Raw genomic sequence first — 19,529 nt, forward strand, 5'->3', positions numbered from 1 at the left:
CAAGATCTTCCTGGACCAGGGGAGTCTCGGTGACACGGAGTAGAAATCAAACCACACCTCTGATCGCCAAGGTTACTGTGGAAAGTTTTTACTTAGTTTTACCAGCGTGCAAGGAAGTGACCCATACTCACTCACTCCACTAAGGGTTCAGTACCAATCTGTGATCAAGGGAGCCCATTCTGCCAATGCTGCTTCTTTCTCTTTCCAAATGCTGCTCTTTTATTACTTCCGCTACTCTTTGCACACCCCCTCACGAGTCAACAGGAGAGCCTTTTTATCCGCCTTAGGCGACTCAGCTGGGAAGAATCTACGTGGCAGATTGGTCCAGAACCGTTACCGGGAAGAACAGGGAGCGAAAGCCCAACCTCCCTCCATGCTGCCCCCCCCACAGGCCCTCAATCACCTGCCTCGAGTAGAGCCCATCAGTGCCTTTGCTAGTCTCTTCCTTGATGTTGTTCGTGGGATCACAAACAGTCACTGACAAGGCAGTTTGTTATGGGTCACCACATAATAATAATAATAATAATAATTATGATGGTATTTGTTAAGCTCTTACTATGTGCCAAGCACTATTCCAAGTATTGGGGTAGATACAAGGTAATAAGATTGTCCCACGTGGGGTTTACGGTCTTAATCTACAGATGACGTCACTGAGGCACAGAGAAGTAAAGTGAATTGCCCAAGTCACCCACCTGCTCTGGGCAGGTCACCCCCCTCCTCAAAAAGCTCCAGTGGTTGCCTATCAACCTTAGCATGAAGCAAAAACTCCTTACTATTGGCTTCAGAGCAGTCCATCCCCTTGCCCCCTCCTACCTCACCGCCCTTCTCTCCTTCTTCAGCCCAGACCGCACACTCCGTTCCTCTGCCGCCACTAACCTCCTCACTGGGCCTCGTTCTCACCTGTCCCGCCAACGATTCCAGGCTCATGTCCTCCCTCTGACCTGGAATGCCCTCCATCCTCACAGCCACCAAACTAGCCCTCTTCCCCCCTTCAAAGCCCTACTGAGAGCTCACCTGCTCCAAGAGGTCTTCCCAGACTGAGCCCTCCCTTTTCCTCTGCTCCTCCTCCCCTCCCCATTGCCCCTACTCCCTCCCTCTGCTCTACCCCCTTCCCCACCCCATAACACGTGTGTATATTTGTACATAGTCATTATTCTATTAATTTTATTAATGATGTGTATATATCTATAATTCCATTTATCTATTTTGATGCTATTGATGCCAGTATACTTGTTTTGTTGTCTGTCTCCCCCTTCTAGACTGTGAGCCCCTTGTTGGGTAGGGATTGTCTCTATCTGTTGCCAAAATGTACTATCCAAGGGCTTAGTACAGTGCTCTGCACACAGTAAGTGCTCAATAAATACGATTGAATGAATGAATGATAAGTGACCGACCCAGGATTAGAATCCATGATCTCTGACTCCCAAGCCCGTGCTCTTTCCACTAAGCCACGCTGCTTCCTTACTAAGCCAAGCTGCTTCCCTTGATCCCACATCCCACTCCTTGATCCCGGAGTTCAACAACATTCACTCATCCAGGGGTACAGTTGATGGGGGGAAATTACACTATGGTACACAAATGAGTGGTGATCAGTATCACCATCAGTCCCTTCAATAGGGATTGCTCCCAACCGATAATACAATAACCTGGCAGTTATATAAGACAGTCTTCAACAAAAGGGAAATAAAAGTCAACATGTAAGTAATATCACCATTATTCCCTTCAATAGGGATTCTGCTACACCAGTAGTATAGTAAACCCAACGACTATATAAAACAACCTTCAAAAGAAAAGGAAAAATGTTAACGCATATGTGTTGATCGATATCACCAATCTTTTCAATAGGGATTGTTCTAAACCGGTAGCATAGTAACACGACTATTCAACACAATCTTCAAACATGAGGGAAAAATGCTTTCACATATGTGGTGATCAGTATCACCAAATCCTTTCAATAGGGATTTTTCTACACTAGTAGTATAATAACACTGAGATGCGGGGTTCTTTTATTCCCCCGGCTCTCCCATTTGGCTGAGCAACAGCAAGTCCAATAAGAGAGCAAAAGGAGGGATCAGAGGAGAGTCCTTGCATCCCCCAAAAAGAACAGCGTGTGTGGAATTCTATTAGATTCACAAATGATTTCTATTACCCACAGTTGTCTAGGAACATAAATCAATCAATTCTTACACTTTTTCCACCCACACACTTTCTTCGTATAGTTCGTGCCTCACTTCCACCCCGACACTGGTGCCCAAATCCTCTCGGAACCAGGTCTTCTGGTGGAAATGTGTCTTTTTCTTTGATGGTTTAGTCTCAAGACAGGTGAGCTGAGCGGTGGGCCCTGTCTTCAAGCCAGTGTGTCCTTTTGGGCTAAAATCTAGGGAGCTACAGTCTCAACCATAGACATCATTCAGTAAGACCATATTTTTGTACACTTAACTACTTTTTGTATTGATATATAGGCATACTCTTTTTTTTTTCAACCACACATTGTTAACAAATTGGTGAATATCTCAAAAACAAGGTTCTTTGCTCGAACGTGGCCGGCAGTAAAGGCGACAGTTTCTAACCTACTTACAGACCTCTTTGTTAGATTTATAATAGTCACCACCCCTGCAGGCATTCCTGCCTGTGAGAAAGAGAGAGGAGTAGTTGCGATTACCTCCTCCTAATTACCTCTTTTACATTTTTTTTTGCACCTTAGCTAATGCTTCCAATCAGGAGATCCTCATTTCACACTAAAGGAAGTTTTGCTTGAGGGAGTTACCTTTCCTCAAGCAAATTCCCTTCTTCAGTGGTAACTCCTGAATGGTGGAGCTACCCAACTTTTTCTTTAGGATTTTCACCACGCACAGTACACACTCATTCAGACAGTCAGTCGTATTTACTGAGCGCTTACTGTGTGCGGAGCACTGTACTAAGCGCTTGGGAAGTACAATTCAGCAACAAATAGAGACAATCCCTGCCCACAATGGGCTCACAGCCTACATGGGGGGAGACCTGAAACCACTTCACCACTCCGGCCAGTTCATTCATTCATTCAATCTTATCTATTGAGAGCTTACTGTGTGCGCTTGGAATGTACAATTCGGCAACAGATAGAGACGATCTAAGCACACTGATCTATCGCTTAGTACAGTGCCCTGCACATAGTAAGCGCTCAATAAATACTATTGAATTTACACTGTTACATAGACAAGCAAGTGCAGCTAATTTCAAACACATTTAATACAATGCCTTCGGTATTAAAACCTAACGGAGATGTTTCAGATCATCATCAGGAGACCTTTCTTCATCAGGGATGGTCGCAGGTTTCAGCGCAAGAAGACAGGCCGATTGGGTGCCTGCAACTCAAACTTTAGTCATTAGTACAATTATAAGTCCCCCTCTCGGGGTTGCATCTGGAGAGTTTCCAGTACTCTACCATTCTCGACTATAGGAAGAAGAATCAAGCAGAGGCATAGCCTTTCCATTCCTAGCTTGGGCAGTGACTAGCGAATGGAAGGCACTGTGCTACGAACCCACATATGCTGGGCAGCAGTGCCATGGGAGAGAGTCGAGCGCAGAGATAATAATGTTGGTATTTGTTAAGCGCTTACTATGTGCAGAGCACTGTTCTAAGCGCTGAGATAGAAACTGGGTAATCAGGTTGTCCCACATGAGGCTCACAGTCTTAATTCCCATTTTACAGCTGAGGGAACTGAGGCACCGAGAAGTTAAGTGACTTGCCCACAGTCACACAGCTGACGAGTGGCAGAGATTCAAGTTTACTGCGAGGAAGGAGGTAATGGTAACTACTTCTGGATTTTTACCAAGAAAACTCTATGGATACACTATTAGAAGGATTATAAATGGCGGTGGGGGGTTCTGAGAGAGATGTGGCCATGGCGTCGCTATGGCTTGGAGAAGGCTCGACGGCATAAGACAAGAAAATTATAAGGTAATACATTTCATAACTGGAACCTCGGGAAAAACTATTCTCGGGGTTTGATTCGTGACCAAAGGCGTCATCTTGAATCCTCTGGGAGTCCTCCCCGTGGTGTCCCTAATCCACTTCCTTTGTCTTCCAGGCTTCTAGGCTAGGGCGGAAGCGGGGAGCAGAAGGAGAGTGTGCCCTAGTTCCTGGCTGAGGGTTACTTGGGATTTTTCCTTTTCCTCTGTGTTAGGGTCCGGAGGATTCCCTCTAAGACTGATGTGGGTAGCTCGGCAATCTCTCCCTTCTGTATTCCAATTTCAGGAGTTGGCGCCATACCGTGCCTCGGTGTGGCTCAGAGCCTGCCCTTCGCCAGGGTGCGGTCAGTCTGCCAGAAGGTGCCCATCCCTGTCTACCTCCCTTGGTTATGGCTCTTGTGTGGACGCGGGCGGGTGGAGTAGTCCTTCTCCCCGTCGTAAGCCAGAGCCTTATTTCGTCCATCTCAGGTAGATGGTCTAATGCAGTTGCAACTAAGGCCTCCTTCCTGAGTCCCGTAAGGCTATTCGCCAGGGTACTCCGAGAGGAGCCAGAGACCAGTTGAACTAAGGTCTTCAGCATTGTTTTCTTAAGAGAGTCTTCTTCTAGGTCAAACTCCTCCTGATTGCAAGTGGGCTCCAGGAGCTCATGCTAAACCCAGGGCGTACAATCCTTGTTGAGCTTCATCTAAGTCCTTCCAAGGTCTACCGGTGTAAGGGACCTCCCCGGGGGCCTAGTACGTTCCCTTTAGTGCTGCCATTATCCTGCTGCCATTATCCTGTTCCACAGGGAACCTCAACTGGCACGAAAGGTTCTCATGGCCTCACCCCCAAATCTGCCCAAATCACGTACACCCTTGGCCTCTTCTTCAGCAAAAGTGGGTAAAGTTGTGCCATGACCATAGATCCGGGGAAGCCATTCTGTAGGGTCTACCTAACGCCCCTGCAGAATCGCTGCCCTAATTCAGCTAATTCCGCCCCAGTATAATCCCTTGAGACTGTAGTGGGGGGGCCCTCTCCCCGGGGTTCTGGTAGCCACAAGTGAGTGCCACCCTTAAAGAAGGGTCAGCCCTGCCTAAGTTCCCCTTCGTCTTCTCCCTCTCCCTTCTGCATCACCGTGACTTGCTCCCTTCATTCATCCCCAACTCCCAGCCCCACACCACTTATGTCCATATCTGTCATTTATTTATTTCTATTAACGTCTGTCTCCCCCTCTAGACTGTAAAGTAGTTGTGGGCAGGGAACTTGTCTGTTTATTGTTCTACTGTCTTCTCCCACGCCCTGAGTAATAATAATAATCATAATTATGGTATTTGTTAAGCACTTACTTTATGCCTGGCACTCTTCTAAGCTCTGGGATGGATACAAACAAATCAGGTTGGACAGAGTCCCTGCCCTACCTAGAGCTCTCAGTCTCGATCCTCTTTAACAGATGAGGTCGCTGAGGCCCAGAAAAGTGAAATGATTTGCCCAAAGTCATACAGCAGGTAAGCGGCGGAACCGGGATTAGAACCCATGACCTCCAAGAGTCCCAGGCCCGGGGTCTATCCACTATGCCATGCTGTTTCTCTACAGTGCTCTACACACACTAAGCGCTCGATAAATACAATTGAGTGAATGAGCTCAATAGACACAAGTGAATGAATAAGCGCTCAATAAATACGATTGAATGAATGAATGCACCATTGATTAACTGATGCACTGAAGCTCCTTTATTAAATAGAAGTGAAAGTCAGGGATGGTGGCGGGGTCACAAATGGGGCAGAGGAGGGAGGTCAAAGACAGGGGTAGGACAACCCGATCTGCCAGGGAAAAGACATCAAATCAATGCTGCGGACGGACTGGGGACGTGAGGTTCGCCGGGCATGGGGTTAGGAGGTTCAGGGTTGGGAGATGGACCTCTCCCGTATCGCCCGTCTGACACGGTCGCGGGCTTTGTGGTCCCCAACCCCGGGGCCCTGGCGTGTCTCCTTCCCGATGGACTTCTTGGGGGCGGCAGCAGGGCCTTGGATGGGGAGCGCGCAGGCTGTTTCCTGGCACTGGCAACTGTCGATGACCGTGTAGTTGTATCTGATCTGGTCTCCGGTCGGGCAGTCCAACATGATCTCACGCACGCTCGTCTTCTCCTCTTTGCAGCAGGAGCACTTGTGGTTCATGGAGTTCGCCTGGGCTGAGTACCTGAGGGAGGTGGTCGGGGGGTGGTGTCAGGAGGTCCGGGACCCCTCTCCACAGACGTTGGACCGGCAGGGCCCGGCGGGAAGGGGTCCGGGAGTCGGGAGACCTGGGTTCCAGGCCTGGTTCTGCTCCCGGCCTGCCCCAAGACCACTCTGGGCCTCCGTTTGACCCACTGAACAATGGGGTGAAGGCTCCAGCCTCCCCTCGTGGGAAGGGTAGAACGGGCTGTTGGCGGGGGCGGGGCATGTTGGGAGTATCCAAGCATTTGACATGTCTGAGGAGGCGTCTCAGCAACAGCAGTGGCAGGAGGATGAGGAGGATGAGGAGAAGGAGAGGAGGAGACCTGAATTCGAGTCCCGCCGAGCTGAGGGACCCAGGAATCTGACTCTCAACCTCTCTGGGTTCAAGTTCGCTGCCCCTCTGAAGGACCCTGTGGCTCTGGTCCCCCTCATCTTCCCAGGGTCATGTGAGGGGGAGAGGGAGGGCACGGCCCTGAGGGAACAGGATCAGGGGTTTGGTGGCCCTCCCGACTCAGCATCGACTCTGCCCTTGTCTATGGCCTCCTTAATAAGTATGATACCCACCCGGCCTAGCCCCACAGCACTTATCTCCATGTCTTTATATAATAATAATTATTATGGTATTGTTTAAGTGCTTACTATGTGCCAGGCACAGTACTAAGTGCTGGGGTAGATATAAGGAAATCGGGTTGGACAGAGTCCCTGTCCCACATAGGGCTTAATCCCCATATTTAGATGAGGGAACTGAGGCCCAGAGAAATGAAGATACTTGCCCAAGGTCACACTGCAGGCAAGTGGTGAGGACAGAATTAGAACTCAGGTCCTCCTGACTCCCAGCTCTGTGCTTTCTCCACTAGGCCATGCTGTTTCCCTACTATTTCTCCAATCTGTAATTTATTTTAATGCCTTTCTCTCCCAGATACTGTAAGCCTCCTGTGAGCAGGGATCCAGTCTACCAGCTCTATTGCATTGAACTTTCCCAAGTGCAGAGCACGATGCTCTGCACACAGTGGGAGCTCAATAGATACCACTGATTGATTGAAAAGATGTGGCAGAGGCTGGAGCAGTGGGTCGGGGTCAGGGGTCAGGGGTCAAGTGTCGGGGTGGCAACCCTCACGTGGAGAAGGTGCAGCAGACCCTCATGCAGTGAGTGGGAGTCAGGGGTCAGGGCTGTCAGCACTGCCATGGAGAAAGTATGGCAGATGCCCAGTACGTTGGGTCTGGGTCAGGGGTCAGGGGCAGCAGCACTCACATGGAGAAGGTGCGGCAGACGCCGGTGCAGTGGTTGATTTGGACTGCCTGGGGGCTACGGCAGCCGTTGTGACTGATGAACTCCTTGTTCGGCACCAGCGTGCACGGGATCTTGGTGTCGTCGTGCGGGACGCCTGGAAATGGGGGGACACGGGGCCGTTGGAGTCAAGCGGGGTACCCGAGCCGGGTGGTGAAACACAGGGCTCGGCCCCTTCCCCGGGTCAGTGAGCCCCCAGGCCCAGGTTCCCCCCACGGAAGGGAGCCAGTCACCTCTGGCTTTAACGGCCTTCCAGAAGCTCCTCAGGGGAGTGCGGAATCCCCATGGTGAGACCACCCCCGACTCTCTCCACATCCCACTCGCTACTTACATGTCTTACAGCAGCCGTTGGGCATAAGCGTGATGGTGCCCTGAAAAATACAGAGATGCAAAGCCATCAGCTCCGGAGAGCCGGGGATCCGCCCCCAGCTCTGCCCCTGCCCCCACCCTGGCTGGGTGACCGGAGTCGAGACACCGAGTCTCTCTGGACTCCAGGGTCCCCCTCCCCTCACCAGGGATCAGCACATCGCAAGTGTTTAATGAACAACCATGGTCAGAAGCGCTTAGTACAGTCCTCTGCCCCCAGTAAGTGCTCTGTAAATACCGAGACATTCCCCTCACACAGGACATAGGCCTGGGAGCTAAGGGATCCCTAAAGAAGGGCTCTCCGAGGGCTGCCGGGATAGCTGTGACAGGAGAGAGTAACCCCTCGAGGCACAAGTGAGCAGTGGTCAGATCCAAGGCTCAGCCACCTCCAGGAACCATTGGACGTTCCGGCTCCCAAAACCACCGGCTCAGATGCCGTGGGTCGGACTCATCATCTCCGGCTCCCAGAAGCTTTGCCTTCAGGAAAAGACTTCTGGAACCCCTCCATCAGGTTCAACTTGACCTTGGGAGCACGAGGGGGAAGAGAGGTGGGGATGTGGGGTACTGGAGGGTAGATCTGGAGAGCGAACAGGCCAGAAGTCACCCTCTCTAGGGGTCTCTCGAGCCCTAAATGGACATCCTCCAGACTGATCTGAGAACCAGACCAAGATGACCATCCCACCCACGGTTGTGGGGACCATCATCGCCGCTGATCGGCCATCAGGGTCACCAGGCTGATAAGGGTGAGCCCGTTGGCCATTGGAACCATTCTCCTTCGCCCCCCCATTCCCCCGCCGAACGAAACCCCCTGCCCAGAGAGCGGACCACCCCGTTCCCCAACCCCCCAAAGCGAGGGAGGCCACTGTACTGACGGGCTTGCAGGTTTCGGGGTCGAAGTCGGGGCAGGTGATCTCAGAGGTGGAGGAGATGAATTGGTCTTTGTGCTTTATGCAGCTGTACACGGTGCAGTTGTCCTTAGGATCATTCTTCATCTCCCCAGGCTGCCAGGGGTGAGAGCCGGATCAGAAGGGGCCCCAGAATCTGGGCGGTGGTGGCCCCCCGGGGGACAGGGGCAGTGTCCCCAACACCACCAGCTGGCCACCCCCACGTCCCATTTCGCCCCTCTCCCTCTGGCCTCAGGTCTTCCCCCGCTCTCACTACCTCCTGGCTCCCTCCCACCTCCCCACAGCTAAGACTCTCCACCCCTCCAGGGTTCATGATAATGATAATTTTCATACTTGTTAAGGGATTACTATATATCAGGCACTGTGTGAAACGCTGGGGTAGATACAAGCAAATCAGGTTGGACATAGTCCCTGTCCTGCATGGGCCTCACACTCTTAATCCCCATTTTACAAATGAGGTAACTGAGGCACAGAGAAGTGGAGTGACTTGCCCAAAGCCACACAGCAGACAAGTGACGGAACCCGGATTAGAACCCACAACCTTCTGACTCCCAGGCCCGAGCTCTATCCATTACACCATGCTACTTCTCTACACCACATTCCCTCCCACCTCCCCCCAGCTCACTCTCTCTACACCTCCAGGTTCCCTCCTCCCTCCCCCGGATATAAGCTCGTTGTGGGCAGGCAATGTGTCTGTGTCTTGTTGTACTGTACTTTCCCAAGCACTTAATACAGTGCTCTGCACACAAAAAAGCTCTCAAAAAATAAGATTGATTATTTAATTCATGCTCTTCACCCCTGGTTCTCCGCTTCTCACCTCTCAGCCCCACCATTTCTCCCCAACTCGCTCTCTCCCCCTGTCCCCTGCCCCAGATTCTCCCCACTCATGCCTGGAACTCCCTCCTCCACCTCCAGATCTGCCAAATCCAGCTGCCTCTCCCGGCCTCCAGACCTTTCTGAAATCCCACCTCCTCCAAGAAGCCTTCCCCAGTTAATGCTGGATCAACCACGCTCCCTTAGCCCATGTGGGGTTTTACCAGTCGTTCTTGATTCTGATGGTTCACCCCACCCCATTCTGGTCTTCCGCCAGCACCCACCAGTGGGTGTTTGCCTCCTTTGCCTGCATCTGCCTCTCCGCTTAGAGCAGAAGTGTGCCTTGTGGGCAGGGCATGTGACTTATTCCCTTCAAAGCCTTATCGAAGGCCCAACTCCTCCAAAGACCTTCCCTGACTAAGCCCTCCTTTCCTTTTCTCCCACTCCCTTCGGCTCAGCTCTTACTTGCTCCTTCATTCATCCTCCCTCCCATCCCCACAGCACATATGTACCTGCATATAACCGTACTTCATCTATTTATCTATTTATTTGTTTATGTTAATGTCTGTCTCCCTCTCTAGACAGTGAGCTTGTTGTGGGCAGGAATGTGTCTGTTGTTATATTGTACTCTTCCAAGCACTTAGTACAGTGCTCTGCACACAGTAAGAGCTCAATAAATAGTATGAATGAATGAATGAACTTGTGTTTCTGTTGTGGTCTCCCAAGCGCTCAGTACAGCGCACAGCACTCAGAGGGTGCTCAATAAATACCACCCCTCCTACGGCTACTGTTAGTCCACCCCAATGGGCCGGGATACCCCGAACACTGAAGGCACCCCCTCTTTCGCCGGCTGTCTCAGAAGGATGGACAGACACCTGGGGGCTCCGGCCCCCGCCCACCGGCTAGCCCTGGCCGACCCCATCGCCCTCACCCCCGACCCACGCTCCCCGAAGGGCCTCGAGACCACCCGCTGGTCCACCTGGCGACCCCCACTCACTTTCAGGAGGAGGTTCGGGGTGAACTTGGTCCAGATGCAGTGAGTCTGTTCACACTTGGGACAGCACTCGCCCAAGCCCTGTACCTCGGTGAAACCCTGCGGAGAGGAGGAAGAGGGGTCACGTCTGGGGTCTGCCGGAAGGGGACGGGAGGGAGCGGAGGGGCCGGACGTCGGCTCACCGGTTTGCATGAGGTGCTGCATGGCACGGGCTTGCATTCCACGATGTTGAGTTGAGAGCTGGAGTTGAAGTGGTTGGTACATACACAGTTCTGGCATTTTTCTGAGTAAATGGGGGCGCCGGGCTTTAGGGAGGGAGAGAGAGGAAGAGCCTGGTGAGCTTGAGGAAAGAGCACGGAAGAACCGGGACTCGCTTTGGGCGGGAATTTGGAGCACTGGAATCTGGGAGGGAGATGGCATCGCGATGGTTTTCCTCAGGCTGGGAGAATTTTCAGGGCTCAGTTTCTTGGGGGTATTTATTAAGCATGTACAGTAAGCTCGTTATGGGCAGGGAATGTGTCCATTTATTATTGTACTGTACTCTCCCAAGCGCTTAGTACAGTGCTCTGCACACAGTAATCATTCAGTAAATATGATTGACTGATATGTGCCAGTAAATAATAAATACCACTGATTGATTGATTCAATCAGGATTCAATACCTGTTCTCCTGCCTACTTAGGCTGTGACCCCTTGTGGGACAGGGACTATATCCAATCTGATTGATTTGTATCTGTCATAGGGCTTAGAGCAGTGCTTGACACATAGTAAATGCTTTTTTTAATGGTATGCATTAAGCGCTTACTATGTACCAGGAACTGTAGTCAGTCCTGGGGTAGATACAAGCTAATCAGGTTGGACGCAGTCGTTGTCCTCAGTTAGACTCACAGTCTTAATACCCATTTTACAGATGAAGGAACTGAGGCCCAGAGAAATGAAGTGACTTGCCCAAGGTCACCCAGCAGACAAGTGATGGAGCCCCTGGGCTCTATCCATTAGGCCACACTGCTTCTCTATTCCCATCTAGACTGTAAGCTCGTTACAGGAAGGGAACATGTCTGCTAATTCTTTTGTATTGTCTTCTTCCAAGTGCTTAGTACAGTGCTCTGCACATAGTAAGAGTTCAATAAATACCAATGATGATGATGATGATCTCCAATTCCCCTCCCCGGCCCCGAATTCCAGATCCTTCCATAGAAGGTCCAGTCTTGGAATGAATATGTTCTTGGGGAGGTGGCATGGCCTGTTGGCCAGAGCCCGGGCCAGGGAGTCTGGGGCCCCAGGTTCTAATCCTGGCTCTTCCCCCAGCCTGCTGTGACCAAGAGCATGTCACTCAACCTCTCTGGGCCCTTGTTCCCTTATCTGTAAAATGGAGATCAGAACTCCGTTCCCCCTCCCTCACAGATAGTGACCCTGACCTGTCACGGTCCTGACCGGTTGCTCAGCACAGTGTTGGGTGCTTGGGCAGGGCTTGATCCTTCGCCGGGCATGCCCTCCCCAGTTCCAGAGAGAGACCCCCGGTGCCTACCTTATATTCAGCTTCTCCGACGACACAGACTTTCTTGGGCACTGTTGAGGGAAAGAGGCCAGAGGATGTTCAGCAAGCTCCATGAGATGGAAGATGGCTCCGATCTCCCCCCTCCTTCCCCACCCCATCCGCCCCCACCCCCGCCCAAACCTTCCAGCTCCGATCCCACCCAAAACCCAGTGGGGAGTGGGTATCGTCCTACCTACCTGCCCCCTTTGCCTCGCTTTTTTATGGTACTTGTTAAGTGCTTACTATGCCAGGCACTGTACTAAGTGCCGGGATAGATCCAAGGTTGGACACAGTCCCTGTTCCTCACACTCTGAATCCCCATTTTACAGAGTGAGGGAACTGAGGCCCAGAGAAGTGAAGTGACTTGCCCAAGATCACCCAGCAAATAGCAGACCTGGGATTAGAACCCGGGTCCTTGTGACTTCCAGGCCCGGCTTCTATCTACTAGACTATGCTGTTTCTTTTCTAATAGGGACATCAGAACTGCCACCCTTGCTAGCCCTTCCCCTTCTCCCCTCCCCCGACCAGGACCCCAAAGCCATCTAGTCCATCCCCCTGCCTCCAGATAGGGCTGCGTCTACACCATCTCCAGGGGAGGGGTGACCCTTGTTCTCTTATTCACGCTCCAAGGGAGAGAACCCATGACTAAAGCCACTCCGGAGCAGACTAGAAACCCCTCGAGTCTTCCTGGTGTCTCTATTGCCATGTGTTTGGGGAAGGGGACTTTTTTTTTACCATGAGCCCGGGGAGGACCCAGCTCCTTTAGGGAGAGGGGGAAGCCCTCTTCATGTTGTGTCTGATTATTATTCTAATGTCCTCTTCTGAGCACTTGGTACAGTGCTCTTCACACAGTAAGCGCTCGATAAATGTGACTGACTGACTGCTTGACTGACTGACTGGCTCCGGGAGTCCCAGCCAATGGGACATCCCCCTATCTGCCACTGTGCTGACCCCCTCTCTAGACTGTAAACTCGTTGTGGGCAGGGAATGTGTCTGTGTATTGTTACCGTTGTCTTCTCCCAATCGCTTAGTACTGTGCTCTGCACACACTAAGCGCTCAATAAATACAACTGAATGGATGAATGACCCCAGGAAGGAGCCGGAGAGGAGTCATCCCCCACCCCCCCCAACTGCCCCTCTGGCAGTCCTTCCTCCGGCTGGGACTCACCACAGGAGTAGACAGGGCAGCACCGGTCTGGGACCAACTCGCTCTTGAGCTCAAATCCGAGTGCGCACTTGGGCGGTTTGGCCTGGCAGAGGCTGACGTTGCATCCTGGAGGGGACGAACGAGAGGAATTGTGGACCAGGTCCTGGTGGCTGGGCCTCTTCCCCCTTCTCGCCTGGCGGTGAGGTGGATGCCGGTGTGGGCCGGTCCCCAGGGAGGACGTGCTTTTCCCCTCCAGAGGTCAGGGGTGGCCCGCCACTGTCCGCTGACCGAGGGCCCCTCTGGACTGGACCGCCCCCGGCTGGGCTGCCCCACCCAGACATCATCTTGACGGTGCTAGGAGTCCGGGTGGGCTGGCGGCAGGCCTGGCAGGAAAGCAGCCCATGGCCACCTCCCCTCTCAGGCAGCCCGTGTCGATCCAACTGGCTTCCCGGGTAATCAAACGAGATCCACATTTGTCAAACAGGCTTCCCTGTCCAACAAACCAGCTCTTATCCATCAGACAGGCTCTCTTGTCTATTGAACAGGCGTCTCTGTTCATCAAACACACTTCCCTGTTCATCAGCAAGCTTCTCTGTCCATCAAACAGGCTCTCTATCCATCAAACAGGCTCTCCTGTTCAGTAAACAAGTTCCCCTGTCCATCAGACAGGCTTCCCTGCCCATCCTGTCAGCCCCACCTGCATGACACACTAAAATCCACCCTTTCTTCTCCATCCAAACTGTTACCACGTTAATACAATCGCTCATCCTATCCTGCCTGGATTACAGCATCAGCCTTCTTGCCAACCTCCCAACCTCCTGTCTCTCCCCAGTCCAGTCCATACTTTACTCTGCTTCCTGGATCATTTTTCTACAGAAATGTTCAGGATATGTCACCCCATTTTTCATAAAACTTCAGTGGTCACCCATCCACCTCCACATCAAACAAAAACTCCTCACAGTAGGCTTTAAAGCACTCCATCCCCTTGGCCCCTCCTACCTTGCCTCGCTACTCTCCTACTACAACCCGACCCGCACACTTTGATCCTCTAGTGCTAGCCTTCTCACTAGGCCTTGATCTAGCCTATCTTGCTGCAAACCCCTCACCCCCATCCTGCCTCTAGCCTGGAACTCCATCCCACTTCAGATCCGACAGAAAATGACTCTCAGCCCCTTCCAAGCCTTATTGAAGGCCCATCTCCTCCAAGAGGCCTTTCCTGACTAAGCCCCTCTTTTCTCTTCTCCCACTCCCTTTTGCATCATCCTGATGTGCTCCCTTTGTTCTTTCCCTCTCCCAGTCCCACAGCATTTATTTCCATATCTATCATTTATTTATTTAGAATATTGTCTGTCTCCCCCACTCTGGACTGTAAGCTCATTGTAGGCAGGAAATGTCTGTTTATTGCTGTATTGTCCTCTCCCAAGCACTCAGTCCTGTGCTCTGCACACAGTAAGCGCTCAATAAATATGATTGAATGAATAAATTGAATGAATCAAACAGAGCCCCCATCCACCAAACAGGCTCTCCTGTCCATCAAACAGGCTTCCCTGTCCATCCAACATGCTTCCCCCCCTCAATCAGACTGACTCCCCTCCAAGCACAAGTCCTGATGGTAAAGCTGGGCACACCACTGCCTACCCAACACCAGCCTAATGGGTCCCACCACCCAGAGCCCGCCCACAGGTGGACCGACCCAGCGTCGGGGGAAAGGGAGAGAAACGAGGGGCCACTTACGGCATGTGGAGATGTTGCAGCATGGGTTGCTGGGGTTGTACTCCACCACGGGGTAGGTGCCATCTTCGGGGCACATCCTTAATACCATCAGGGGGCACTGCTTGGGCTCGCAATCGATATCCCTGCCTCCCTCCAGACAGATGCAGTCGTTGCAGTCCAGTTCGAAGCGCTCACCGAACTGGTTTGGGAGAGAGAAATGGTGATGGGCAGGCTCGGGCAGAGCCACACCCATTCATGTACCCATATGGTACCCCAGGCAGGCCCAGTGTGGGCGCCAGGGCTGGGCCAGGGGTACAGAGTGCTCCTCCGTTCCTGGCCGAGAGACCCCAGGAGGTTGATGGAATCAAATTGGTTCCTGGAAATGGGATGATTTCTTTGTCTGCTACAGATACACAATCTGTTCTCAGGTCTCCCTGATCTGGGTTACCTCAGAGCATTTTTTAACTAGCCGGGGCCTGTCAGCTAAACTGTCATCTTCTGGAAGGCAGGGGCCATGTCTACTTGGGACCGTGTCACAGAGAAGCAGCAGGGCTTAGTGGCAACAGCATGGGCTTGGGAGTTGGAGGACGTGCGTTCTAATCCTGGCTCCGCCACGTCATTCATTCATTCATTCATTCGATCGTATTTATTGAGCACTTACTGTGTGCAGAGCACTGTACTAAGCACTTGGAAAGTACCACTGTCTGCTGGGTGACCTTGGGCAAGCAACTTAATTTCTCTGGGCCTCAGTTACCTCATCTATAAAATGGGGATTGAGACTGGGAGCCCCATGTGGGACAACCGGATCACCTTGGATTTACCCCAGCACTTAGAACAATGCTTGGCTCATAGTAAGTACTTAACAAATACCATCGTCATTATTATTATTATCATTACTAACTCTATTGCCCTCTCCCAAGTACTTGGTACAGTGCTCTGCACACAGTAGACTGCCCTCTCCTCTGCCCAGCAAAACCTTTTCTCCATCCTTATTGACACCCATGTCCATCACCCTCGTCGGTTGTTCCAGACATTTTACTCTCTCCTCAGGTCCCCTGTCTCCCCATCTTCCTCAACCCTTGTCCCCCATGACCCGGCCACTTATTTCATCAACAAAATTGATACTATCAGGCGTGATTGCCTGAGAATCTCCCCTGCCCGTCTCCCAGTCCCACCCCTCTCCTGCCCCTTCTTCAACAGGGATTGTCTCTATCTGTTGCCGAACTGTACTTTCCAAGTGCTTAGTACAGTGCTCTGCACACAGTAAGTGGTCAATAAATATGACTGAATGAATGAATGAAATCTTTCCCAGTACTATCCTCAGAAGAAACCTCCTTCGCTACTCTGCTACTAAAACCCAGCCCTCACACGGTGCTCCTCTACTGCTGAACTTCTCACTGTACCTCGATCTTGTCTGTCTCACACTGACCTCTTGCCCACATCCTATCTCTGGCCTAGAATGCCCTCCCTCCTCATATCAGACAGATAATTGCTCTCCCCGACTTCAAAACCTTATACAAAGCCCATCTCCTCCAAGAAGCCTTCCCTGACTAAGCCCTCCTCTCCTCTTCTCCCATTCCCTTCTGCACTGCTCTTACTGGCTCCTTCATTCATCCTCCCTCCCACCTTACAGCACATATGTAGATATCTGTAATTTATTCATTTACCCATTTATTTATTTATGCATATTAACATCTATCTCCCCCTTTAGTCTCCCCCTCATAGACCATGAGCCTGTTGTAAGCAGGAATGTGTCTATTTGTTATTATAGCGTACTCTCCCAAGCGCTTAGTACAGTACTTCGCACACAGTAAGCGTTCAATGAATACTATTGAATGAACGAAGTTCCTGGAGGGTGGGGGGGTCCTTGTCTAATAACTCTATTGTCCTTTCCCAAGTGCTCAGTTCAGTGCTCTGCACACAATAGACTGTAAGCTCCCGGAGTGCAGGGATCATGTCTATTATTATTATTCTTGTTATTATTATTATTATTTAAGAGTGAGTACTGTGTGCAAAGCACTGTACTAAGTGCTTGGGAGAGTACAATATAAAATCAGACACATTCCCTGCCCTCGACGAGCTCACAGTCTAGAACACAACTGGAAGCCCCTCCAGGGCAGGGATCCTGCCTGCTGACTCTGTTGCACTTTTCCGAACACTGGGCAAAGATCTTTGCACACAGTAAGCACTCGATAAATGTCACCGATGGATTGATTGATTGATGAGGGTCAAGGCAAGATCAGGAGACAGTGGGGAGTGAGGGACAGAAGGCAGAAGGGCCTTGCCCTTACTCGGGAGTGGGACAGGATGAGGCAAACATTTCAACATCCCCGGTTACGTGTGGTTTGCCGCTCAATGGGGTTCTGGAAAAATCCTCCCAGACAGGCGTTGTGGATCAAGCCCTGCTCTGGCCAAGCCACGGCAGATTCTCCTCTTCCCCGGAGGGAGAAGGAAAGGGTTCTGCCAAACTCCCCTCCCCCACAACCCCAAATCTGCTAGGATGGGAGAGTCCAATACTGAGAAGCAGTGTGGCCTGGTGGACAGAGCACAGGCCTGGGAATCAGAAGGACCTGGGTTTCTATCCTGGCTCCCCAACTTGTCCGCTGTGTTACCTTTGTCAAGTCACTTCACTTCTCTGGGCCTCAGTTACCTCATCTACAAAATGGGGATGAAGAATGTGAGTCCCGTGGGGGACAGGGACTGTGTCCAACCTGATTTTCTTGTATCTGCTCCAGGGCAGTGTCTGGCATAGAATAAGTGCTTAATACCATAAAAATAACCGAAAAAGCCTGTCTGGCATAGAATAAGTGCTTAATACCATAAAAATAACCGAAAAAGCCTGTCCGAGGATTGGCACCCCTGCATACCTGCCGGGGTATATTGTCTGGTCCGACGCATCCTGTGGAGCAAGAAAGACAGAGAGAGAGAGAGGAGCCATTTAGTTACACCATGGACAAGGAATACTGATCTCTGGAGAAACCGAGGCCTGGGTCTGGCCCGCCCCCACCCCTATGGCTGGGGGATGCACTCCCAACCTACCGCACATATCCATGCAGATGTCCATTCCAGGGGCATAGTTGATGGTGCCTTCTGGGCAGAAGCAGCCCTCGACTAACTGAGTGTTGTTCTGGGGCTTAAGGCTGGGGAGAACAAAGGAGAAAGACCACCCCCGTCAGCTTAATGGGTCCCCCTGGTGGGCCTCACCCTCCGCGCCCCAGGGCAGTAGGCACTGTGTACCTGGTCTTGCAGCTGGGCTCCTCCACCGGTCCACATGCCCGGTACTCTTTGTTGCCGGTGCACTTCATGGCTGCAGGGAAAGAATCAAGACCGGCATGTGCTGAGATGCGGAAGGGTGCCCAGGTGATCCCAGAGGAGGATGGATCCCCCTCAGCGCAGAGCTATGAGACCCCCCCAGAATTGCCAGCGTCAGGGGGACACAGGGAGGATGTAGGGATCACCCCTCCACCACCGTCTCCAAGACGTGGCTCTGGCCAGGACTATATTTCTCACTGGATCCCCCTGAGATCAGTACTGGGATCAGTACAGGCCCGATCAGTACTGTCGCCGATCTGCCCGCAAGACTCAGCGAACACCACCTTGCATGTGACCAGGGCTCCCTCCCACAATGGGGGAGGGTCTGCCCATCAGGGCGAGGGGAGGACCAAGGCAGGGGGAAGTGGTCACAGGGCCCGGCGGAGCGGGCCAGTCCGCTCCATGGGAGAGACTCCCACCCACTTACGGCAAATTCCCGAGGTTCTGTTTCTCCAGTCAACACAGTGGCCCTCGGAGCTACAAAGGGCAGCGTAGGCCTGCAGACTGGCACACTCCAAGCCTTCGTTGGGGACGTAGCAGGTGTCAAAGATGCAGGCGTCATAGAAGTTGTCTGGGGAGACGTCGGCATGGCACTTGGAGAAGATGCTGAAGGGAGACAAAGTCCGGGTTGGCATCGGCCCCGTTCGGCTCAGCTGCCAGACGGAGGGTCTTCAGGCTTCCACTGCAGCAGATGACTGAACTGAGGGAGGGGCTTCGGTCTGGAGAGGGGGCTGGGAGGGGACGGGACCAGAGTTTACAGAACCAGGAAGAGAAGGCGGGGATGGACCTATCATGGAGGAGGGACTCTGCTGGGTCACTGGGGGAGAGTCAGGGATGGAGGGGGAGAGTCAGGGGTAGGGGATGGTCCATGCTGGGTCACTGAGGAGAATCAGGGATGGAGAGGGGAGAGTCGGGGGTGTTGGATGGCCCGTTTTGGGCCATTGGGGAGAGCCGGGGATGAAACGCTTAATACAGTGCTCTGCACACAGTAAATGCTCAATAAATATAATAATGTTGGTATTTGTTAAGCGCTTACTAGGTGCAGAGCACTGTGATTGAATGAATGAATGAATGAACGAATGAAGAGGGGTAAGCCAGGAGTGTTGGATGGTCCAGGCTGGGTCAGTGAGAAGAGTCAGGGATGCAGAAGGAAGAGTCAGGGGGTTTGATGGTTTGTGTGGGGTTACCGGGGGGGAGTCAGGGACGGAAAGGAGAGTTAGGGATGTTGGATGATCTGTGCTGGGTCACTGGGGGAGAAGAGGGGATGGGGAGGGTCTGGGGAGGCTGGTGCCTCTGGATGGGGCAGTCGATG

The 19,529-nt window shown here is 52.1% G+C and overlaps 1 protein-coding gene across 1 annotated transcript in view; it reads right to left on the reverse strand.

Moving 5' to 3' along the window:
• Nucleotides 1-5,660: 5,660 nt before the first annotated feature.
• MUC2 (mucin 2, oligomeric mucus/gel-forming) overlaps nt 5,661-19,529 on the reverse strand; it is a 72,030-nt gene continuing 58,161 nt past the window's right edge. Inside the window, 13 exon segments of the mRNA XM_039911648.1 lie at nt 5,661-6,126; nt 7,396-7,528; nt 7,763-7,802; nt 8,670-8,798; nt 10,513-10,608; nt 10,692-10,814; nt 12,037-12,077; nt 13,214-13,318; nt 14,927-15,104; nt 17,773-17,804; nt 17,945-18,045; nt 18,143-18,212; nt 18,645-18,823. Of these exon segments, the coding sequence (XP_039767582.1) occupies nt 5,829-6,126; nt 7,396-7,528; nt 7,763-7,802; nt 8,670-8,798; nt 10,513-10,608; nt 10,692-10,814; nt 12,037-12,077; nt 13,214-13,318; nt 14,927-15,104; nt 17,773-17,804; nt 17,945-18,045; nt 18,143-18,212; nt 18,645-18,823 (1,525 nt within the window). The 3' untranslated portion in view covers nt 5,661-5,828.

The sequence above is a fragment of the Ornithorhynchus anatinus genome, chromosome 3 (assembly GCF_004115215.2).
Source record: "Ornithorhynchus anatinus isolate Pmale09 chromosome 3, mOrnAna1.pri.v4, whole genome shotgun sequence".
NCBI classification, from domain to species: Eukaryota; Metazoa; Chordata; class Mammalia; order Monotremata; family Ornithorhynchidae; genus Ornithorhynchus; species Ornithorhynchus anatinus.